This window comes from Nesoenas mayeri, assembly GCF_963082525.1.
Source record: "Nesoenas mayeri genome assembly, chromosome: 6".
Taxonomy (NCBI): Eukaryota; Metazoa; Chordata; class Aves; order Columbiformes; family Columbidae; genus Nesoenas; species Nesoenas mayeri.
The window spans coordinates 43,273,688-43,299,026 of NC_137545.1; the positions used below are offsets into that span (position 1 = coordinate 43,273,688).

At 48.3% G+C, this 25,339-nt stretch overlaps 1 protein-coding gene across 1 annotated transcript in view; it reads left to right on the plus strand.

The window, feature by feature from the left end:
• KCNJ3 (potassium inwardly rectifying channel subfamily J member 3) overlaps nucleotides 1-25,043 on the plus strand; it is a gene marked incomplete at both ends in the record, with an annotated part of 46,895 nt that extends 21,852 nt beyond the window's left edge. The window contains one exon of the mRNA XM_080347116.1: nucleotides 24,460-25,043. Within this exon, the coding sequence (XP_080203242.1) occupies nucleotides 24,460-25,043 (584 nt within the window). The remainder of the gene's footprint in view (nucleotides 1-24,459) is intronic.
• Between the last annotated feature and the right edge of the window lie 296 nt (nucleotides 25,044-25,339).

The window sequence follows — 25,339 nt, forward strand, 5'->3', positions numbered from 1 at the left end:
GTGTAAACACACAACACTGGTGGCCAAGGTCTTATCATCTTTGTCATACAATGGTTCCTGTAATCTTTATTATTTTTTGACAAAAACTGAGCTCAAGGAATCCTTCTAGGAAAGAAAAGAAATAAATCTCTGACGCGAGGAGGAATTTTAACACAATGGGCAGGGCAGACGCATAAAGCAAATGCAGAAGCTGAATGAAGAGCGGATAATTTCCAGCCCAGGACTGCAGTGTGTCTGGCACCGTTTCCCACAGATAACACACCGAACCAGCTCCAGTCCCACAATCAATACATCTCCAAGTAAATAGACTTCAGAGGCTGTTTCCCTGTCTGATGACAGAATTGCTTGGTTTTTTGGGGGTGTTTTTGTTTTGTTCTGCCAGCACCAAATGTGCTCGCAGAATTTGTATATTGACAGAAAGTCAACTCCCTGGCATAGTTAAGACTTTAAAAAAAAATGAACATGATATGCATTACATATCACTTGCAATTACAAGAATGCATGTGTTGGTGTCAAGTGTGACGTGTACTGAGATTTTTGCAGCCCCATATAAGGTCCTCAGGCCACCGCTGTCCCCCCCGGGCAGCACCTGCGGGGTCCCTGCTCGTGGGACACAGCTCAGTGATGGAAGAGAAATACACCTAAATATACGGAGGGCTAACAGGGGATGCTGATTAGCAAATCTGTCTGTATTTGTTTTTAATATGAATCCCCTGCCATTGGCTCTGCCCCTGTGGAACAAGAAGGGCTTCTGCTTGCTTCAAAAAAAGTTTAAAAAGTAATGACCTATGGTTGAGCAAGTGATGTAAAAAGCCTGTTTACCCATTAAAAAGGCAACAGGTTAAAAAAGTAAGCACCTCCTTAAATCATTTCCCAGCACAAGCACCACCTGAAATAGGTAATTTTGGCAATGAGATGGTGCTTTGAACTGCAGAAGAAGTGCTGGGCTGGACTGGAGGCAAAATAATACGGGTGGATGGCAGTGAGGGCTGTAAAAACACCTGAAAAATGGTCAGGATGTCTGAGAGGGGCGAGTGTTGGGGAGCAGGGATTTGCTTTTCTGGGATGAGGAATGATTTTGGGGTGATTCTGGCACTGCTGCTGCGGGAGGTGCTGTCTGCATCCCTCCCATGGGCAGCAAGTGCAGCGATGGCTCTGAGATGCTGGGGATCCCACAGCTGCGCCCCAGTCCCATTGGGAACCGCCACGGGCTTAATTTGTGCAGGTCTAAGTAAAGATAACACAGAAACGCAGGAGGAAATATAGAGAAAATGTGGTGGCCTCTCGGAGCAACAGTTTTTCTAACGAGATTTCCTCAGCTCCTCGTTAAGATATCGATCAGTGTCTGCGGCGGGATAATTCAGGACGGAGCCGAGCGCTTCTGCAGAAACAACCAGGGGCCCGGCGTGACTAATTGTGTGTGATTAACGACACGTGTTCGCCACTGTGTCCAACAAGGCTGCCTTGCGTTCAGATCTTTCAGTCTTCCTTCTGCCCATGGCTGTTGGACATCTTGCGATTTTGTGTTGTAAAGGGCAAAACCACGATGCTTTTCTTGCCTTCCATGGTGTTTCTAACATTGGGTGGATGGGGGTTCCTGGCTGGGTGCGGCTTCTGGGGGGGAATAACTAAAAGTTGGAACAACTTTAACATTAAAATTACAACCTCAGAAAACAGGAGGGTGCGAGGGTAATAAAGATGACACCTGGACGGAGCTGTGAATTAATAATGTGGGTTTTTTTGGCGCTGAATTTGGTTCTCTTTCCACGTGAAGAGTTGCAGAGCTGTGTTCCAGCCCATCGGGCTCTTTGTGCTGGTCACCCCAATTCCACCTTCACTGTAATCTCAGTTCCCACATTAAAAACCACATTTTCCCCAGGTTCGTGGATGCAGCGATGGATGCTGTAACAGCACTGAAAGTGCAGGGTCTCTCATTTAGGAGCCATTCCCCTGGATAACATGCAGTAAAGAGGCCAAAATTGGTTGAGCGGCGACCCAGCTGTAAAGTCGGTGTGCAGCTCTGGTGAGCCCGAGAGAGAATAAGTATTCGTGAGTTATCAAAGAAATAGAGAGCCACACAAAACTCGGGACAGATTTCAGTAATTACCGAGAAATAACGAGATACATTAGAAGATTTTGTGAAAAGTCAACTGCTTTTGCTTTGTTATTCTTACGGCTAAGGATATGACAGAGAAGGCTTTAATTTTGAATATTGTGATTTTTTAAGATGTGGGTGAGGAGTGGATGTCCCGCTGAATTGTCCCCGGTTCCTGCTGTGTCTTTAGGCACAGAATGGCCAAAGGAGGGGCTGGTGCGAGCGTGGCCTGGGGCCATGGGGCAGTTAATGGTTCGTTAGCTGGTAGCTGGCCCCATCCTCTGAATTACTTTCCTGCAGTTTTGCTGCCAGATTGGGGCTTAAACGTGCCAATAAGTATTTTGCTGGCAAAGGAGGAAAATGGCATAAGAAAAAGAGAGAAAAGAATTAGAAGGATATTTAAAACCAAAGGGAGGTTGGGGAGTGGATTAATACATAAACTAAATTACAAAATTATTTTTCTTAACATAAACGAGCCCAATTTTGCTGCTTGAAGAGCACACAGATTGCTGTGTTTCTAAAGTGGCTTGCTCTGGCGTTAAGATTTAGTGTTCAAATCGTATTATTGCCATTGCGTCTAATGGGGAAATTATGTTTCCAAGTGGTACTGTTGATGTCATTTGGATATGAATTTTCTGTTCTCGTGACCGCCTGCCTTTGCTCTAGTTCACCTGTGAAAACACGTGTTTTCTTTGCCTCCTGTCTTTTTGGGAGCCCAACGCAGAGAGACTTTGCTCAAGCAAACCTGAAACACCCTGTTGCTTCGTACAAGCCCCTTATCAGGGCAATATAGAAACAGCCTTTTGGTACCTGAGGCGGTGCTGGTCTCCAAACATGTTGATCTGTGTCTTAAAATTTAAATCTGGAGTATTCCAGGGGTATTTTCATGGCTGCTGATGTTTTCAGACAAAGGGTGATGGTTTTAAACTAAAGGAATGAGATTCAGGCTGGACATGGGGGAGAAGTTGTTGCCCCCGAGGGTGGTGAGAGTCTGGCCCAGGTTGGCCAGAGAGGTGGTGGATGGACCATCCCTGGAGACATCCCAGGCCAGGCTGGACGGGGCTCTGAGCAACCTGAGGGGTTGGATGTGGGGAACAATTTCTTCCCCAAAGGGCTGTGGGGCATTGGAACAGGCTGCCCAGGGCAGTGCTGGAGTCACCATCCCTGGAGGGGTGGACAGACGGACATGAGGTTCTCAGGACATGGGGCAGTGCCAGAGGTGGGTTGTGATTGGACTCAATGACCTTGAGGGTCTTTTCCAACCAAAATGATTCTGTGATTCTATGATTGTGGGTTGTACACACCTCATCACCTGAATAATATCTCTGGCACTGTCTTATTAAAAGTTGGTTCTACACAGAGTTGCATCGCTGGTGTAAAACAATCGTAAAGCATTTTGCACAGGGTTCGGCTCCATCTGCAGCACCCGCGGGTCCAGACTCCGAGCACTGGACAGAGGGCAGACCCCAGAGCCTCTCATTAACTCTTCCCAACTGCCCTTCTGAGCCCTTTTAATCATTCATTCTTCTCTTGCCTTTCGGCTTCATAGCACGATACTTCACATACATTAGCCGCAATCATCTAACGGGATGCAAAGCGTGCTGCTAAGCACATTCGCAGCGTTTCGCCCCAGCTCCTCTCCTCTTCCTCATTATGCCGCAGATGCTTTAAGTTCGTGCAGTACGCAGTAATGGGGATGAAATTTCCCACAGCAGAACATTGCTGACTTAATGTTGCGTGGTGAAACAGCACGGATTTATATTTAATATTTCTGTGCAAGCGGGTGGCGCGGTGCAGGATTTCCCTGCTGGTGGCTGTTTCTCGCGGCACCGCTCGGCAGCCCGACCTGGGCGGGTTTTTAAAGCTGTGGGAAATTCATATAATGCCTTGTACTAAATGCCTCATACAGAACAAAAGGTTGATTTTGTATTTTGTGGGGTTTTTTTGCCTGGAAGAGCTTAAGACTTTCAAAACTGCCTGACAAACAAACCTCAAGATGTTGCTTGATCCATGGTGTCTGTGAATCCATCCCACCTTCCCACTCTGAGTGTTTTTGGGGACATATATTACCCATGTGAATGTGTCGCTAGCAGTAGCATTAAGGTAAATGTTGTTCTCTGGGTGCGGTGGCCCAGGGGCCCTCGTTGCAAGGGGAGATGCTCCTGCAGAAGGCTGAGCTCACCGTGTAATTAATTCATCAGCAAAACTCCCTGGAATTAGAGCTCTGTTCTGAGAGAGGCTTCTAATTGAGAGTAAACGGCTCATTAGCATTGAGCAGATCAACCTGAGAACATGAGTAAACACAAACACAGTAATTAATGACTTTCAGGTAGTGTGAGATGCTGTTCGACTCCTTGTGAACAGAGAGGGGGGACTGGAACAGCTGGATTTTGGGGATTCCAGGTGTGCTACTACAAAAGGTAATGTCCCTGGGGTTTGTGGAAGGGGCTGAGCTGATGGACACTCTGAAAAGTCAAAAAAAAAAATACAAATATGAGATAATTTGGTGGTGATAATGAAGGGAGGGGAGGAGACTGAGGTGGTGAGCCCAGCACGGGGATGAAGGAGAACTTTGCTACGTTAAATGATGCTCACGCTTGTCTTCAGTGCTGTTTGCTGCCCGTGAAGTGCAGCGGTACCTCGGGTTTTGTGTGAGGGGATGCGATGGAAAGGCAGCAGCTGCCCAGCAGCAGAAGAGCCTGTCTCCCTGTTAGTTCTCAGGAACGTTGCATCTTTCAGAGAGATAAGGATAAAAGCTTGGAAATGCAAAAAATGGTTTATAATTCTTCAGTGCACAAAGAAATGAGTAACAGACCAAAAAAAGGGGGGGAAAAAATGACTATTAATTTTTTTGCAAATGGAAGGGAGAATAAATAGACTCTGGAGAGCACCTGGTCACATCAGTGCATGGCTCCTGCCAGGATTTTTGAGATGTAGCTGGACTTGGCTTAGCAAGTGATTGAGGTTAACAACTTTGCTTGGTGTTAGTGCAAACGTAACTGCTTTTTGAGATGCACGTGGGAAGCCTGACGCTGCAGATGGAAAGTCCTTCAGGGGAGAGAGGAAAGCAGCGCGGATCCTAGCAATGCGCCAGCAGCCGGAGGGCAGCCCTGCACCCCTGCCGAGAGAAAGTCACCTCTGCTGGGTTTGAGGGGAAAGATGGAGGTTCTTTTCCCCTGCCCCTGGTGCAGCACACAGCCCCGAGCCCTGGGGAGTGCCGGCAGAGAACACCAGCCGAGCAGCGGCTAAGCCTCCGCTCCAGCCTTGCTGCTGGTCCAGCCTGCAGCTTGGGCTCAGCTTTTTCTTTGCTCTGGCTTTGCACTTACTGAGCAGGGTTTGCCCTCTCCACGCTGCAGACAGGAGCTGTGTTGGCAATAATAATAATAATGCAATAAATAATAACTCTAATAAAACGTGGATTTGTTGCGTTATTATTATTATTGCTATTACTTTGCAAGCAAATGGGTGGTGACTAGTAAGCTTTTGTCCTGCTGTGATGTGCAGCCTCAGCTTTGAATGCCCAGAGGCACCTGTGGAAGAAAATGGAACAGGCTATAAGACCTATAAGTTGTCTCCACGCAACGGTATTCAATTATTGCAAAGCTGAGTATATTAAGTGCGACATTACTACATGAAACTGCGGGAACTTTGACCAATGGCATTTTTATTGAGAGCTTTTCATATTCGAGAAGCTGGGATGTGGAGTTCGTGGAGAAAAACTGCAAAGGGCCTTGCCTTTATAACAGAACATGTGCAAAGCTGTGCATGCAGGAGCTTGCGAACTCTTTGGGGTTATTTTTTCTCCATTTAATGTATTCCCAACCAAATGAAGTTGTCAGTGCTCTTTGCCACACCGCGCAGCTTAATCCCCATGAGGAATAAACACCTGGGTCGGGGTCGGTACCAGCAGATAACGTGGCCCCTGCATTTCACTGGGAATCATTTTCCTAGGGTTATTTTTCGGTATTTTAGAAATGATTTTTAATGCTAGAAGCATGGTTGGCTGTACCCAGGCTGCGTTAAGTGATGTGTTTGACGCTCGGTGTGCTGACGGACATGTCGGTAGGCTGGGGCGGAGGATGCTCGGGGGCAGCCGGCTCTTTGGTGCTTGCCAAAATGCTTTTTGGTTTATATTGTTTTCAGTGCATTTGCAAGGAAAGCCTGTCATGAGGTGTCTCAGTCCTTAGGAGTCAGAATCCCCAAGGGAAAGACACTATCTAATGCAAAGCTATTAATCTGGGCCAAACTTGTTGCTGCTGGTCTGTGAGAAGGATGCGGCAGCAGAACAGCAAGGAGGGATGCTCAGAGGAGTACAGATGGGAGGAGTGAGGATGGAGTTGTCATCTTCAGGCTCCTCAGACTCCCTCACGTCTTCCCCAAGCCCCTTTTGCTTCCTTGGGTTCCTTAAAGACCCTCTGAGATCTGAGTGTGAGGTTTGTCCTCAGCGATTCACCAGCGAGTGCATCTTAGTCTGTGTATTTGTCCTGGGAAATAATAGACTTCTCCCCTCTGTTGGCTCTAAGTTGTGTTTTAAAGATTCCTGTCTGCAGCTCTTTTAATACAGGAAAAAATGCCAGTAGGGAAAAGGAAATGATGAAAAGTGGGAGTAGGATCTGCAGATACGTCTTGCTGCGTTATCTCTCGGGACGCTGATTACTCATTAAAATGTGTATTTTCTGTTAAACCTGGAAAGTTATATTTTCCTAACAATAACACAGCTTCCAATTGGTCTTTGAAGAAGTGAATTGATCTGCTACCTGCAATGCCTCAGCTGCTGTATCAGCCCACCCGCCTGGCGAGGGATTGTTTGTCTTTGAAGGGATGGGGGGAGAATTGTGTCAAGAGCAGAATTACTCACAGTGTTTATTTACAGAGTAAGGTTTTCTCCACGTCAGCCTCTGGCTACCAAGCAGAAATGCTAAAATATAGGTAAATACGGATTTATCTTTTTGTGAGGTCTTGATGAGTCGCCCCGTGCGGCACCAGGTCGGGAGCCGCTGGCCCTGGGGACGTGTGTGCGTCATTCTCCTTCCTTCCCTTGTCCCGACACCTCCTGAACTGAGGGGGTCACTAGTATAATGTCCTTACCGTAACTCAGTCTGGGGTTAGATATCCAGCTTTTCTGGCCAGAGGATAATGCCATGTTTCCTGGCTGTGACATTTATACGTGCATGGTGCCAGGCTAGCAAAGCAGCAACCTTTTTCTTGGTCCACTTAGCTTTAAATTACTCTGATAAATGGTGTGCTTATGGCATGGTTTTATTTCTTTCTGCTTGTGCTTTCTTTTTACAAGAATCGCTGAATTTTGCCTTTAAAATGCTGTGTCCTTTTCCTTGCTAAGGAAAGGAGATGGGTGCGGGTCCTGCCCTGCTCCTGTGCACCAGGGATCAGCTGTAAAGGTCTTAGCAGCAGGTCCCCAACCTTCAAAAATGAAGTGAAATACCCATTTCCCTGGCTCTGACGTGCGGTTTAAAGTAGGAGAAGAGAGGCTTGGGTTTTGTTTTTTTTTTTTCCCTAGGAATTCAGCACATTTACATCATCCATTATTAATGTCTCCACTGGAAATCTAATTCATTTCAGCGCAGCGTTTCTGCTGCCGCATGGAAAAGCGATGGATGGGGGGTTAATCAATGCCTACAAAACTGCCCGCAGCAAAGGGGCTCTGGTGACAGATCGCAGCGGCGGGAGATACTCAGTATTGCTGAGGAAAGGGAAGGATCATCAGGTGCCACAGCCTGGCATGAGGGTGCGGGCCCTGCTGGGACGTGGGAGTGTTTATAACTCAACATGGAGCTGTGTCCATCAGTAGGCTGAAAAGCTGTATTTCTAGAAAGAAGATGCTACACCACCTTTAAATGACTTTCCCATAGCAAAGAACAGTAATTCACACCGGCATTTGTGCTGGCTGTGTTGAATTTCTGAGTACAAGGGTATCACAAAAGAGAAAATTTGAGGTGGGGGTGAAAGAGGAGTGTTTTTTCCATAGAGTGCTTCATGGTGATGGTGTTTCTTCAGAGTATTTGTTGGTGAACTGAGTGCTTTGCAGCAACCTCTCCTCCTCCTCCATCTCTCTCGCCCGTCCTCCTCCATCTCTCTCGCCCGTCCTCCTCCATCTCTCTCGCCCGTCCTCCTCCATCTCTCTCGCCCGTCCTCCTCCATCTCTCTCGCCCGTCCTCCTCCATCTCTCTCGCCCGTCCTCCTCCATCTCTCTCGCCTGTCCTCCTCCATCTCTCTCGCCCGTCCTCCTCCATCTCTCTCGCCCGTCCTCCTCCATCTCTCTCACTCGTCCTCCCCCATCTCTCCATCTTGCCCTCCCCATGCAGGTCTTTCCTTCAGCCATTCCCAGCCCTTGAGGGTTCAACCAGTTCCACCAGCACGTTTTGGAAAGTAATCAGCAAATCTTTGAGCTGGGAAAACTGTTTAGCTCTGAAACACTTGCTAGATTTTATCTGCTCATCGAAAGCTTTCTCAATATGTTCTTGGAGTTTTATTTTTCACATTTAGCCTAAAACTGAACAAGTGATGGACACTAGTGAGCACTGCTCTTCAGTTTGAAGAGGTCTTTGGTGGTGATTGCCTTCTGAACAGCTCAAAGCCCGTTGTGTTAACTCATTCAGCCTCGTCCCGCAGCCCAATGGGTCTTTTCCCCAGGACAAAAGCAGCATGCTGACATTTAGGATTGGAAGTGAAAAAGAATACCGTACAAAATTCACAAGGAAATGTCAGAAATGCTGCCTGGCTTTTGAAATAGGAAGAAAAGTCATGATTTTCCCCAAAATGTCAAAAGGGGCCCTGACTTAGAGGATTTTAAACTAGCCCGGTGTGAGTTAATATCAGTTCAATTTAAATGTAAGGAAAAGGGTTTGTATATAAAATTAGAAACTCCTTATAGGCATATGGTTATTTGTACAGTACAGCTTTGAGTTGCGGCTTATTTATTCTCCTGGGGTGCACATGGAAATAACAAGTACGCTGCATGACATCACATTGCAATATATATAGTCACTAATTAACCTTCACTGACTGCTGTAATAGTCTCACTCCTGTGCACGCTGCAGGAAATTGTCTTCTGCTATATTATCTTCCCAATGCTTTCTATATAACCCATAATGTAAGATGGGGCCATAAGAAGAAAGCAGCATTCAATAACTCTGAGCCTTATCTGCCTTTCCTGCCTTTGCATCAGGAAATGTTGGTCCTGTTTTATTTTGGGGAATTTTATTTTAATACTGGAGAGGTTTGATGACGCTGCAAATGAAGGAACAGCTCTGAAATGTTGTGCACCTGGTGATATGAATTCACCTGTGTAATCTGCGGAGATCAGTCAAATATATTACCAAGAGGGAAAAAAAAACCAACACAAAATTACTGAATGCATGAAGATGCTTTTTTTAGAAGTTTGTCCAGAGGGAAGCCTGAGTTTGGCAGAGAAGAGCTCAGTAAGTTGGGGAGGTAACGGGAAGACTTCTCTACTCACTGCATAGGGAGACCTTAGATTTGGGCAGGCTGATTTTTCACATCTCAAATTTGTGGAAAGACCCAATTTTTTTGGATACAAGTGGTAAGGCTTCGTTACATCTTCTTTACATCTACTGTTGAGATTTTGACCCCATATGTTAATTCAAAGAGAAGAAAGCAGCTGCCAGGTGCTCCCTTTGTCCCTTCAGGTCCTTCACCCCAGCACCAGCCAACTTCCACTGCAGCTTCTCCAGGAGGATGGAGATGGATTGGCAGTCCCACCACCGCATCCTTGGGAAGGGTAGAGGGTTCCCTTGTCTGTTAGGAGGAGTCAGGGTTGAGGTTGCAGAGGACTCTGTGTGGGAGAAGGGCAATGGGTGCCACCAGTCAGGGTGCTCAGCCCAACATTGCCAACCCAGCTCATCTCCAGGGCTCTCACCTTAGGCTGCCGAAGCTGCGCCACGGGCGTCAGAGACAAGACAGCATGAACCTTGCTGTGCTCAGTCCATTTTAAAGTTGGTTTTGTTATTAAGCAAGCATGTTGTGTGGGTTCATGTCACCAGCCTCTACGTGATGGTGGCTGCGAAGCTCTGCACAGTTTCTTCTGAAGAGTAAGAGGGGAGCGAACTGGTCCTGTGGTTCCTCCAAGAGAAACATCTTTTGTCTTCCATCTTCTGCCTTCAGGATGCCAATCAGTCATCAGGCCAGGGCATAGGGTCCGTCCTTGGGCAGGGCCCAGCGTGGTGGTGTTCTGAGCGAGCCCTGTCTTCAGGGGCTGAAAGCTCAAGGTCATGGGCAACTTATTTCCTGCTCTTTGTGGCCAGGGGCTGCTCAGATGGGAAGAATAAAACCCAGTTGTGTCCCACCAGGTGCCTGGGGCTCAGTCATGGCTCTTAGGAAGATTAAAGCAATTGCATTCCTGTTAATTAATGCTAAAATAAAATCCCTAAAAGGTATTGCGGAGCCTGCAGAGCTGATGGGAAGGGCCAGCACTGGTGTGCGCTGATGTGTGGGACTCGTGCCTGGGTGGAGCTTTTTGAGCTGGAAGAACAAGTGAGAACATCGTTTTGTCTCCTCGCTGAGGGATGTAACATCTGACTTAAACGGAGAAGCGAGATGTCCTGATCAAAGGGAGCGCAGCAGATGTGTCTGAGCTCGCACCGAGCCCGCGGTGCAGCGGGAGCAGCGCACCAGGCAGGGAGGAAAACCTGGAATCTACGTTCATGCCTCCCAAATTGTAAATATTGTAGGAAGATGTATTAATTGTGTTGGATCTATAATATAGACGTTGGGTTAGATGGATATGCTCACCTGTATTCCAGGAACTACCTGCAGCACCATGAAAAGTTACTGCATAAAGATGAGAAAATCCTGATTTTGAGGTGTTCTCTTTTCTAAAGTTCGTGATTATTTTAACACTTCAGAGGCTTTTCTGGACCTATACAGATACACAATTGTCTTGAAAACCTGAAATTCTGCCAGGAAATGCTGCCTAATGAATGGCCGTGTGTTTGCAAGGACATACTCGTCTTCATACGACTGTGTTTATTTTCTATGGGCGCTGCTGGGACTAAGAGCACTATTTAAAACTACGTATTTTGGGTGGGCACCTGGCTGGGCATTGGCTTGTCCCAGCAAAACATCCATCCCATTTCTGTCAACCTTTGCTCTTCTCACAGATTGCTTATGAGAAGCTGTACAAATACTATTGCTGTAATTTAAGTGTAGTTCTTGACATAATGGAACAGTACAGATAATTGATGCTGGTGCTTGGGTGCCTGTAGCAACCTGTGAGGCCACTGCTGCCAAGGAGGCATAACTTGCTTTAAAAATACATACATATATATATATATATATATATATATATGTGGTGCAGCAAGGTGTGTCTGGTTTCCTGTATATATATATAAATACATATATGTGGTGCAGCAAGGTGTGTCTGGTTTCCCATATATCTATCTATCTATCTATCTATATACACACACACACATATATCTCTCTATATATATATCTATCTATATATACACACATATATCTATATATATGTATGTGTGTATATATATATACACACACACACACACATATATATGTGTGTGTATATATATATATGTGGTGCAGCAAGGTGTGTCTGGTTTCCTGTATATATGCATATATATATATATATATATATATATATATATATATATCTGTGGTGCAGCAAGGTGTGTCTGGTTTCCTGAAGAGCCTTTAACAGCCCCAGACATTGTCCCGTCCAGCCTGACAGTCGTTTCCCCCGACGCTGACAAAACCGATGCGTCTCTTCCCGGGGAAATTCTGCACACCCAACGTGTTTGCAAGAAACGTTTGTCAGCTGAAAGCGAAGGCTGTGCTGGAAATGCTATGTTTAGTTCAAGGGATCTTGTGTTAAGCACCGTGCATTAATTTTAAATACATGACAGAAGCTGTACCGGGCTGGGAGATGCTGATGGTGGAGCCGAACGATGAATGTTTCAAGTGCAAGACAGGCTCTCAGAGAGGTGCGGCTGAAGGAGCTGCGGCTCGAAGAGCCGGTTTAAACACAATGTCAGAATTTATCTGTGTGGCAGAAAGAACAGAATATTCCCTGGAAGCAGCAGGCGGTGGTTTGGGGTTGTTGGGATTGTCAGATGAGGAGCAGATGTCGCACTGGTACCGGGGCGCTTATGAAGATGAATAGGTTGCCATGAGATGTTTAGCGTTGCAAAGATATTCAACAAATTAATACATCCGTTAGACCGACAACACTAAATAAGGAAAGTTTATTTCTGAACACAGCGCTGTGTTGTTATTTCGTCCTTCTATGGATGCAGTTCATACCAAATGGCATATTATTTTCAGCTTAGAAATCGACTGCCAGGTTTATGGTATATAATGTATGGTATATTTGCACCAGCAAATGATGCTTTTCGGTATGAAGAGAAATAGCTTTTCCATCCCAGGAAGGCAGTCTCTAATGTGATATATTTCTTCAAGTTTTTTTCGGCCTGCCAAAGCCCTGAAGATTCAAGTGCTCTATTTTGGTGCTCAGCGGCATATGGCTGGGTGGGTGTTTGGAGAAGCGTAGGACCGCTGAAGAAATCGTGTTTTCAAAGGGAAGGGTTGGGGTTTGGGTTTCTTGCCTCATAATTAAAATATTCTCATTCAAAGAGGATAATTTATTTTAAATATCTTTATTTTTTTCCTTTCCTTTTCTAACTGGCTGGCACTTCTCTCACGTTCCGCTCTAGCCATATGTTCCTGGGGCATCCTCTGACCACAAACAATTTTCTTCCAATTTAACAAAACAATCCTTTTTTTCCCCTTGTATTTTCCCCAGCAGCCCCAATGGACAGTTAACATTGTGCTGCGAATGAAATCACAGCAGTTTTGGCTGCAGTTTGGATCCAGAACTCCATTAATTGCAGAACACAGCTTTTTAATTCTTAGTGGAAAATTGCACTTGCAATTTGAAGAGAAACCCAGCACAGAGGCAGCTACCCCGGGCTTTTCTTTAACAGTGAAGGAGAGGAGGTGGTTCAGGAAGTTCGGGGGCATCACTAACAAGGGAATAAAGTTATTCTGACATTAATTAAGGATAACTGAAAAATTCTTGCTTTTAAAACAGAACGGAAGGTTTGGGGTTGGAGGGACCTTCAAAGCTCATGCAGTCCAAGCCCTGCCATGAACAGGGACATCTTCACCCAGACTGAGGGGGTCCTATTGGGACAGCCCGTGCTTATGGCTCAGGAAAATCCTCATCGTGGTTGGGAGGTTCCAGCATTGCATTATATGGAAATGTGTGTTTTATGGTAAGTGCTCATCTTTGTTTTTAGAAATTATTTCTCCTAGAAATGAGGAAGGAATTGTTGGCCTGAGGGTAGTGAGAGCCTGGGCAGGTACCCAGAGCGGTGGTGGAAGAACTATCCCTGCAGACATCCCAGGCCAGGCTGGACGGGGCTCTGAGCAACCTGAGCTGGTGAAGATGTCCCTGCTCATGGCAGGGGGCTGGAACTGAGTGACCTTTAAGGTCCTTTCCAAACCCTTCTGTGATTCTGTTCTATCATCCTATATGATTCTGTGATAGAAGTTATGCATGGACCAAAGTTAAACAAAACACTTTACAATAATTTGGGCAGCCTGGATCTGGAAGGAGTTACTGGAGATGTCCCCATGCCAGTTGCAAGGTGTCCAAGCTGTGCAGAATTTCAGTGGTTTATGGGATGTGCGGTGCCCAGGCTGGGGCTGGGGAGGCGGACGAGGGTGTCCCCCCTTCCCCGGCGTTGCCGCCGTGTCCCCAGAGCAGGAGGGCTCTGCTGGACCTTCTCTGGCTGCTCTGAGGTTTTGAAAATATTATCAGCTACTAGCATGAGGCAAGTTATCATAGAACTGCGTTATCAGTAAAAATTAGGGAATCCTTGAGGCTGGAGGGGAGCTCTGGAGAGCGTCCACTGCACTTTGTCAGGGCACGGACAGACAGCTACGTTTTGTGTCAGAATATCACTTTATTGCCAGCTCTGCGTGTGAGCATCCTGCAGATATCCCCCTCCCGTGAGAACGGGTGCTTTGCCTCTCCCCAGTACCATCCTGCCCTCCCTGCACCCCCCTGCCCTCCCTGCACCCCCCTGCCCTCCCTGCACCCCCCTGCCCTCCCTGCACCCCCCTGCCCTCCCTGCACCCCCCTGCCCTCCCTGCCCTCCCTGCCCTCCCTGCCCCCCCTGCATCCCCCTGCCCTCCCTGCATCCCCCTGCCCTCCCTGCATCCCCTGCCCTCCCTGCATCCCCTGCCCTCCCTGCATCCCCTGCCCTCCCTGCATCCCCCTGCCCTCCCTGCACCCCCCTGCCCTCTCTGCACCCCCCTGCCCTCCCTGCACCCCTCTGCCCTCCCTGCACCCCCCTGCATCCCCTGCCGCCCCTGCATGCCCCTGCCCCCCCTTCATCCCCCTGCCCCCCCTTCATCCCCCTGCCCCCCCTTCATCCCCCTGCCCCCCCTGCATCCCCCTGCCCCCCCTGCATCCCCCTGCCCTCCCTGCATCCCCCTGCCCTCCCTGCATCCCCCTGCCCTCCCTGCATCCCCCTGCCCTCCCTGCACCCCCCCGCCCTCCCTGCACCCCCCCTGCCCTCCCTGCACCCCCCTGCCCTCCCTGCACCCCCCTGCCCTCCCTGCACCCCCCCTGCCCTCCCTGCATCCCCCTGCCCTCCCTGCATCCCCCTGCCCTCCCTGCACCCCCCCGCCCTCCCTGCACCCCCCCTGCCCTCCCTGCACCCCCCCTGCCCTCCCTGCATCCCTCTGCCCTCCCTGCATCCCCCTGCCCTCCCTGCACCCCCCTGCATCCCCTGCCGCCCCTGCATCCCCTGCCGCCCCTGCATCCCCCTGCCGCCCCTGCATCCCCCTGCCGCCCCTGCATCCCCCTGCCGCCCCTGCATCCCCCTGCCGCCCCTGCATCCCCCTGCCGCCCCTGCATCCCCCTGCCGCCCCTGCATCCCCCTGCCGCCCCTGCATCCCCCTGCCACCCCTGCATCCCCCTGCCGCCCCTGCATCCCCCTGCCCTCCCTGCATCCCCCTGCCCTCCCTGCATCCCCCTGCCCTCCCTGCATCCCCTTCCTCCTGCCCGCAGCCTGGAGCAGGGAATTAAATCACTCCCATTTCCGTGCTGCGGCTGCTGCTTCAATAACATCCCGGTAGGAGGGAAATGATGCAAAAAAACGGGAATGTGGCAGATGGCTCTGCAAAAAAAATCTGCTCAAAGAAAGGAGCTGAAGGGGGTGAAATGAGCTCTGGTGCACCCTGCACTGAGGTGGAAGGGGACGGAGCAGCCTCGCAGAATAATAGGGGTGTTTTGGTTAAAAAAAAAAAAAAAAGACATAAGAAAAATACCAGGCCAGATTTTCAACTAGTATTATAAATTTCTGCCACTGCATTAAATGTGCGTTGGACAGTTTTGTTCGGATAACTGAGGTTCTGGCCCTGGTTTTCCAGAGGAATGGAAGGTGCTGAGGCCGTGTGCAGGCTGAGCGCAGGACGGCAGCGCTGGAGGCTGCTGAGCTTTCCTTTCTTTCCCCTTTTGTTTTGGTCCATGGCTAATACAAAAGATGAGAGGTTACCTCACCTGATGGTAGCCTGTTGCACTCATTTATATGGAAAAAATATCCACATATATATGCAGTGGTACCTTGCTTTCACATGCAGGTTTTACGACATTTTCGAAACCTGCTCTAACAGTGCTAATGATGGGTAGCGGTGGCCCTGGCGAGCATCAAGACGAGCTGTCTATGAGCTGTCAGGAAACTATGTGGGTACGAGTGATTAAAAATTGCCCTGAGAAGAGGACCGGCTGATAAGAAAAATACCTTGGCTGTCAGCACTATTTTTTCAAGTGTCAAGATAGCTCCTGGGGAACAGCACAGTCTGAATAAACCAGGGAGGTATTTATAGTGCCGGAGCATAAACAACGTGTCTAAATTGAGGAGCAGCACAGAAGCCTGGGTTTGCTGTTCAGTGCGAGAGAAATTGAAATGTTTAGCATGAGACTGAGCTCTGACTCTTGCGTGAGTTGCTCTGCTCCCTTTTTGCACACGTGCTTAATTTGGTGAATCTCTGACCTCCTTTTGTTGGGGCAGTTTCTATATTTCAGTAATAAACGATGCCCTCAGCATCCCCAGCAGCCTCAGGCAGGGCTTGGACTTCATATATTATATTGTCATGAATCCATACAGCACCTTTTTTGCAGTTTTACCTTCAAGCCTGAGTTTGCTGCTTGCATTTCAGGAAATGCCTTTGTTTTTTCCCTTTAACAAAATGGTTTGTTTTCATTTTAATGAACCATTATTTGAAAGGTGATGAGAAGCGTTAAATGCAGAGGTGAGCGGGGGTGCCCGTCTCCCTCCAGGCTGCACTGGGACATTGAGAGCAGCCAGCGGCAGCCGCAAATTGACAGCAAGTTGTATTGCACTTCAAACTATCGTCGCTCTAATGAAAAAAAATACCCCCTGAAATGATGATGATGGGGAAATGTTAATGCTAAAAATAGCTGTTCTTTCCGAATAGAAGGGAAGCGTTCGAGCTTTCTGTCTGCTGAGAAGCCCTTCCGACAGGCTGTGCATTTCCCAGCCGTGCGCGGTACAGCTTATCCTTTTAACTTCCATCAAAAATAACCTGGCAATGAACATGGAGAGCAGAAGCTTGAGAGGATCCTTCGCTCCGAGCTTTGGGTCTGACCTCCCATTTTGGGCTCCCATTTTATGGCTTATCACAGAATTCAGACATCTATTGGTGTTTCAGCTGCAGGGTGCCAAGTGGCCAGATGTTAACAGCTGGGGATCAGACTGTTACTTTGCTAAATGTGATAAAACCAGCTTCTTTTCCCTGTATATTATCTACATCCCTGGAAGGGCAGAGATTGCTGCAACTGAAGCAACTCCTTTCTTTCTGCAGCTGTAAATCTTCCGTTAGCTGTGTAAGGGTGCAGGATGCGGGTACTGTATTGTTATGTCAGGTCGCATGTCAAGTGTGACTCTTGCCCTTGTGGCCTTAGATTGAAGTTGTAATTTAGTTTAATTCATAGTAATTTATTAGACATTGCTGGCTGATTTTTTTTTAACACTGTTGAATATTTTTGAGGCTTTGCAGATAAACTGTGGGTTTAAGGGAGGTAAAGACCCCTGTGCCAAGTAAAGTGTGTGAAGGGAAGAATCACTCAGCTCATGTCTCGACATTTTAATGTGCAGGGCTCTAGCTCTTCATAAGGAGAAAGAGAAAAATATATGACAAAATATAAGCATCTTTGTGCATTTTTGCCAGTAACTTCTGCTGGAGGGTTTCTCTTTGCTCCCATCCTGGGATGCCAAGGTGCCCTTTTTGGTGCCATTGGGACGATGTGCTGTTGAGTCATCCTAATGCAAAAATAATTCTCTCTTCCAACGACTGGCTGAGATTAACTTTTCCACATTTCCATGTTAGAAAGAACAACTCCTGCTGTCCCTGCGCCAGCCCTTGGCCAGCAAACTGCAGCCCAGAAACGCCAAAAGATTTAAGGGCAAATTTCTGGCAGTACCTCGGAGAGGGAAAAGAGCCACGTAACCTTTGTATTCCTAAATTACTTCTGAAGACTTTCACAGGGGGCTGTTAAAAGCTTATTAGTGGTCTGTGATTTGCCAACTATCAGCCAGCTTCTATAATGAAACAGAAGAGGGCCACATAAATAACTGTGCCCCCGTGATTTTTTTTCAAGGCAGTATATTACGAGTTCCAGAAATTGCCTGAATACAGCCAGCTCCTTCCAGGTTCTTTAGAAATTTAGGAATAATTTGAGGTTGTTATAGGACAGAATTAGTCAAAGCACTTATTTACAGACTGTGTTGTCTTCCATCTGCCCCATCACGAGTGTGGTGGGGCAGCTCTCGGTGCTGCTGGTGTTGGATGGTTTGTGTTTTTGCTGTTCTCTGGCCTCTTTGGGAGGGACCAGGCACTTGGGTACTTTAGGACAAGTCTAATCTGTCTAAAGACAGCATAACCACGTTAATGGCTGTGATTGGGCTCAGGCTTGCAGAGCCCAGCATGGGGTCGGAAGGCAAGTGTGCTGGTGGCAAGGGAGAGGTTGTCCAAGTCCAGCTGCGTCTGTCACCTGCAGTGATGGGGACATCACGGCCAACACAGACAGGACAGGGCTTTGGGTGATGCAGGATGATGATGCTTTTTTGGTGGCAACAACCATTGTCCTTTGGGATGCCTTCACCTTCCCAGGAACTGGCGTTATCCCATAGGGAAGCTGAAGCAATCGGGATCATTAACTGAATTATTAGGGTATAGGATGCTGGGGAATTCTCACCCCAACATCGTCCCAGCGGCACCAAACCTCCTCTGTGTTACACATTTATTGAGTGAGGACGTCGGGAGTGCTGGTCCCTGTCAGCGTTGGTGTTTCTTGAAATGGAATATTGAGTCTAAACCTGCTGTAGCCAGACACAGAGAAAAATAAAAGCTTAAGTAGTCTGCTGCCTGGCTGAGGTGAGAGAACTGCATCCGCTTTTCCAGCTCGCCTAAGGGCTCTAAAACCAAGAGTTCTACCTTATTAGAAATAACAACTTCTAATTAATAACTTATGATATGACAGAGAGATGTATTATTCTCCGGTGATGGCACTTGCTTCAGATAGAGCAAAGGAGAAAGCAGGATTATTAAAAAAGAAGTTCCTTTCGTATGAAACTTAAGGATAGAAGTATATTGGTGTAGGCTGTGCGCATCCTCCAGAGCTGCTCTGCTGCTCTTTATTTAAGGAAGGTAATGGAAATCTTTCCTAAATACGCGTGGCTGGAATTTCCCCGTGTTACAGACTGTGGCGTTGTGTGCTGGGCCAGATCAGTACAGATGGGTGTAAATGACCGAATTTAGTCAGTAGCAAAATTTCTACTCAGTCTGACGTGCTCTCTAACACCATTTCAGTGAGGAGAAGAGTCCCAAAACTTTGCTTTTTGCTTCCTTTAAGCTCATTATTCTTACAAGGTTAGAAATAGAATCAGCTCTTGATTTCTGCGGAAGGAATATAATTCCTGGAAACATCAAGAGACAACGTGGGTAGGGATGGTTTGTAAAATACAGGGTATTCAGACAAAATACCCCCTTAGCAACAGGGCTTCTGGATGGAAATCTCTTCCCTGGGATGCAGTGAGCAGTGGTTTTGCAGCCTCTGTTTTTGCAATGATAGAGGGGGGTTTTATTGGACACTTTGCTTGGGTTTTCTGCTGGAATATGTGCATAAATGTGCCCATTTTTCAGGTGCGTTGTTGCGATTTGTATGCAGCCAGAGCTTTGCTATCCGTAGAGAACTTTGTGATGGAAATGTGCGTTAGGAGTGATGAACAAAATGCATCGAAACCTTTTACTTTGACAAATGGATGGCTTTTTAATTATATGCACTGCATACAGCATGTTTGCTTTCAAACGAGACTTTAAAATGTATGTTACAAATGAATATTAATAATACAGGCAACTCGGTAAAATTTTAGCAGTCCCATTAACATGATGAAGGTGTAGAAGGATCTGCTGGCTGTGTACCCTGCTGATGAATAACTTCTTAAGGTGAAAAAAAAAGGCACAAAAAATCCAAAAGCCTTTTGTACCAACAGAAGAAGAGGGAAATGTATTGGTTATTGGTGGGTGTCTGTCAGCAGCCGGCCCCGCGCCCTGGCCTGGCCCAGCACGGCTGCTGGCTCCTGCTGCTTGATGCATCTTCTTTTGTAAAGGTCAGAAAGAAGCTACATCTGCATTAAAATAAAAGGCTTGTATTAATCTGAGCATGACTTAATGGAAAGTAATCCTGAGGCAGTTATCAGGAAGGGCTGTCAGTGTTGGCTCACACACAGGTGCTCCTGCTTTTGCTGTGGAAAGGAGTGGGAACACCAGCTGATGTTCAGTTTGGTGCTTTCCTGTCCAGGTGATCACAGAGTCATAGAACCATAGAACAGTTTGTATTGGGAAGGACCTCCCCAGCTATCCCAGTGCCCCCCTGCCACGAGCAGGGACATCGTCACCAGCTCAGGGTGCTCAGAGCCTGTCCAGCCTGGCCTGGGATGTCTCCAGGGATGGTTCAGCCACCACCTCTCTGGCCAACCTGGGCCAGGCTCTCACCACCCTCAGGGCAACAATTTCTTCCTCATGTCCAGCCTGAACCTCCCTCCTTTAGTTTAAAACCATCACCTCTTGTCCTATTGCAACAGGTCCTGCTAAAAAGTCTGTCCTCATCCTTCTCATTGGCAGTTTTTAAGTACGGAAAGACCACAATCAGGTCTCCTTGGAGCTTCTCTTCTCCAGCTGAACAGCCCAGCTCTCTCAGCCTGTCCTCCCAGCAGAGCTGTTCCAGCCTCGGATCATCTTAGTGGCCTCCTGGCCACTCTCCAGCAGGTCCAGCAGGTCTGTTGAAGGTGCAGCTCATGGTGCATGGAAGGGGAGAGCCCAGCCGTGGGTGATGTGTTTCCTCCACCACAAAGGGTGAACCTGGGTGTAGTTTTACCCTTGCAGTGTGATAGTTTTGGGGTGCTCTGAGCAAGACGAGGTTCTCCCAGCGTGGGATGTTCACACCATCACTGTTCAGGGACTGTGACTCTCCCCAGTGCCATTCCCAACTTTAATTCTCCCAGGAAAGGAGCCTGGCCCATGCGGTAGGACACTTGCAAAGAGCTGCAGCTTATTCTGTGCAAGGACGTGGATAATGGCCCCGGTCATCGAGTGCCTTATGCAACTCCGTTGTTATTGCTGTAGCAACACAAAGGAGATGGTTACAGCAGGGCTGTTGTGAGCTGGCAGATCCGAGTGTTTAATAGCAGAACAGCATTGCAGAGCTCAGAGCTGGGAGTCTGAGGCTTTGCTGAGGAAATGGAAAGGGCAGCAAGAGCTGGGAAACGCAGCAGAAGAAAACCTGCAAATTGATTTCTTGTCCAAGGGCTTATCAGAGCACGTTTAGCACCTCTTAGCATCGTCTGCTTAGTGTGGCAGGTATTCCCTATAATGACAAGCCTATTAGTCGCTGCTGTTCATCCCGAGAGGCTATTAAATAATTTGCACCCTCAGGTTTGTTAGTGAATAAGATAAATTGATTTTAAAGAAAAAATTATATACCTGCAAATATTTATCTCTCTAGTGAGCTTACAAAGAGTGGAACAAAATGTGAAGCTGATTTTCCTGAGTCTCAGCAAATACATTTTTTGATAGGGAATGGATATAAAACCCCTCTGTTGAAAGCAGCAGCAGCAGCAGGTTTGGGAGGTGGCAGGACGATTGAGCAGGAGGTAGAAATAGTCCCACAGCACAGCGGGGATGGGAGAGCCTTACCTGGCAGGCAGCAGCTCCCACATCCCAGCATCACCCTAGGAGGGCAGCATTGGCCGGGGGGAGCTCAGGGATGGGGATGCAGATGGGGATGGGGATGCAGATGGGGATGGGGATGCAGATGGGGATGGGGATACAGATAGAGATGTGGTGAGGATGGGGATGTGGTTGGGGATGTGAGTGTGGATGGGGATACAGATGGGGATGGGGATACAGGTAGAGATGTGGTGAGGATGGGGATGTGGTTGGGGATGTGAGTGGGGATGCAGATGCGGATGGGGATGCAGATAGGGATGCGAGTGAGGATTGGGATGCAGGTGCAGGTGCCAGCCACTCCTATGCGCTGGTCCCTTCCCCAAGCCTTGGCAGCATTGCTGACCCACCCATTCCCCCTCCGCCCCTTGTTACACCCCGCATGGTGTTTTGATAGCTCACCTTTTACTGTAAAGCTTAATTCTTCATTTTTTAGTGTTGCCAACACAAAGAAAAAGCCATGCAAGGCATTTCCACCCATGAATCAGCTCTCTGCGGGCAGCGTTGCTGCGGCGGGGGTGGCCACCCTGGCAATGTCCCCGGACTGTGGAATCATGCTGCGGGTGCAGCTCCAGCCCCCTCAGCAAAGCCTGTGGCACAGCAAGGTCAACAATTACCAACTTTTCTGTACAGAGAGATTTGCATTTTAAGCAATTTGTTATTTAAAGCGTAGGTCGCCGGAGTTAAGCAGCCATCTGCTTCACGGGCACCATAGAGCCAATTCCAAACGTGCTCCGGCCATTTGCATGAGTTATTAGATGCGTTTGTTTGCTAATGAGGTCTCCCTCGGAAGTCAGGTCTGAAGAAGCAGAGGGGGAAAGGTCTGGGTGCTCGTGGTGAAGGTTCGGCTGATGAGCAGCTGCAGAGTGAGGGACACAGATGGAAGAAGTACTCACTCTAATTACCATTTTTCTAAAAATTGCAGGGTTTTCTTCTAAACCCATTAGGTATGTGATTGCTTCCACTTCACTTAGTAAACAGAACTGAAACACACAGTGACCGGGTAAAAATACATCGTAAAGTATAAAATCTGTCCTGTCGGGGGCTGGGAAAGGGGGCAGGATTGCTGGTCTGGGGTGTGATCCTGCGGGTGGGCGAGCTCAGGTGAGGAACCTTCCCGGGTGGCAGGAGCTGCGTTCGGTGCAAAAAAACCCTGCGTTTATATTTTTCTCCTAAGAGATAAGCCATAAAACTGTGAGGTTTACATCTTGTGATATACTCAGATGTATTTGCAGTAGAAATCGCTATGCAAAAGTAAAGCTTTGATTCCATTAGCAAGAACATAGAGCGCAATAAAATGTTATTTTTCTGGCTGTATGTCACCAGGCGCGTATCCATCCCCTGCTCCCCCTCACTATCATCTTTCTTGTGCCTTCTGAAGTTTCCTTCTATTTGCTCCTGCCTCAAAGGCATTCTTGCCAGCTAAACAGAGGATGTGTTTGCAGAGGTAGATTTAACTTCCTGAAAACAAAATGTCATCTTTCCCGTTTGCCACAGTAGGATAAAATGGCAGGGTAGTTCTATTTACAGATTGCTACACATACCATTAAAAAAATAAAAGAAGCAGCAGCATTTCTTCCAGAAGCCTCCAGCCCTCCATGGCCATGGTTTCCCTCTGATTTCCGAGGTCGGATGGGTCACTGGGATGTCCAAGTCTGGGTGCTTGGGCGGAGGGAGGTGGTGGAGGAAGGGAAAGGGCCACGTTGTGCCTCTTAGTCATATTTCTTCTCCCCTGGTAATTTTTTGGAGCTTGAATCTCAGCCTGGCAGCGATGGATCTGTGAGCAGATTGCCGGTGAAGCCCTTAAAGAGGAATAGATGTATTTGGTAGGACGTGCCTGCTGCTCGCTGAGGGGTTGGAATGCGCTGGCGCCGGCTGGGTCTGTGCGTACGGTGCATAAAGCGTAAGGTCTGGTTCCATACGCGTCCGCCAGTGTGGTGAAAATATGGAATAACTTAGTCATACTTTAAGATCCTGACAAGTCCAGCTTCTGGGCAGGAACAACCCCAGGTTCCAGTATAGGCTGGGGAATGAGCTATTAGAAAGCAGCACAGGGGAAAGGGACCTGGGGGTCCTGGGGACAGCAGGGTGACCATGAGCCAGCACTGGGCCCTTGTGGCCAGGAAGGCAAATGGTACCTGGGGTGGGTTAGAAGGGAGTGGTCAGTAGGTCAGAGAGGTTCTCCTGCCCCTCTGCTCTGCCCTGGGGAGACCACACCTGGAATCTTGTGTCCAGTTGTGGCCCCTCAGTTCCAGCAGGACAGGGAACTGCTGGAGAGGGTCCAGCGTAGGGCAACAAAGATGATTAAGGGAGTGGAGCATCTCCCTTATGAAGAAAGGCTGAGGGAGCTGGGGCTCTTTAGTTTGGAGAAGAGGAGGCTAAAGGGGGACCTTATTAATGTCTATAAGTATATAAAAGGTGAGTGCCGTGAGGACGGAGCCAGGCTCTTCTCGGTGGCAAACAATGATAGGACAAGGGGTAATGGGATCAAGCTGGAACACAAGAGGTTCCACTTAAATTTGAGAAGAAACTTCTTCTCAGTGAGGGTGGCAGAGCCTGGCCCAGGCTGCCCAGGGGGTTGTGGAGTCTCCTTCTCTGGAGACATTCCAACCCGCCTGGACACCTTCCTGTGTAACCTCATCTGGGTGTTCCTGCTCCATGGGGGGATTGCACTGGATGAGATTTCCAGGTCCCTTCCAATCCCAAACATACTGTGATACTGTGATACATGACAATTAGCAGCTCTCACTAATTCAGTACCGGGTTTATTAGGTAATCTTGTATTTCCCTTTGTCAGCAGCAGCTTCAGAAGTGGCCAGAATGATAGATGTGAATTATTCAGTTACTTTCCTTCCTCTGTTGTTGGCTCCTTTGGCCTTGAGGCTGACAATTTAACAGCTATTGTATGTAAATGGTAGGCATGCCAACGCCTTTCCTTTTTTTACATTTAAAGCCACAAAATGTGTTTCATTGAAATGTTCAAAAAACCCCCAAGATTCATGTGCATCCAAAGTTGTCCGTAGCTGGTGAGGGTCTTTCTCCCTTGGTCGTTGCAGGGATGACGTGCCAAGCCAGGACATCCTATACCGAGGACGAGGTGCTCTGGGGTCACCGGTTCTTCCCGGTGATCTCCTTGGAAGAGGGCTTCTTTAAAGTGGATTACTCCCAGTTCCACGCCACGTTTGAGGTCCCCACCCCACCGTACAGCGTGAAGGAGCAGGAGGAGATGCTGCTCATGTCCTCCCCCTTGATCGCACCCGCTGTGAGCAACAGCAAGGAAAGGAACAACTCGGTGGAGTGCCTGGATGGGCTCGATGAAGTTGGCACAAAACTACCTTCAAAACTGCAGAAAATAACTGGGAGGGAAGACTTCCCCAAAAAACTCCTCAGGATGAGTTCCACCACCTCCGAGAAGGCCTACAGCATGGGGGATTTACCCATGAAACTCCAGCGGATCAGCTCGGTCCCTGGCAACTCGGAGGAGAAACTGGTGTCTAAAACCACCAAGATGATGTCGGATCCGATGAGCCAGTCGGTGGCCGACCTCCCGCCCAAGCTGCAGAAGCTGTCGGGGGGCGGCAGGATGGAGGGGAACCTGCCGCCCAAACTGCGGAAAATGAATTCGGACCGGTTCACATAACCCGACGGGACTCGGGGTCGTCGTGCGGAGCTGGAACTGCGGGCGGTGAGGGCAGGAGCGGCCCCTCCGCAGCCCCCGGCCGCTCGGTCGTGGTCCCGGGGGGCAGGAGCATCCGTGAGTAACCACCACGGGACACTGGGTCGGCATGTAGTATCACCACACGCATGCAATAATAGTGTGCAATTTTTGCATATAGTTTTATGGCATGACTCCTACTATATTTATACTGTATATTCTGAAAAAAAAACAATCGGAAAGGGACGTTCCTTTCCCCTGTATTTCTTAAGAGTAAGTAG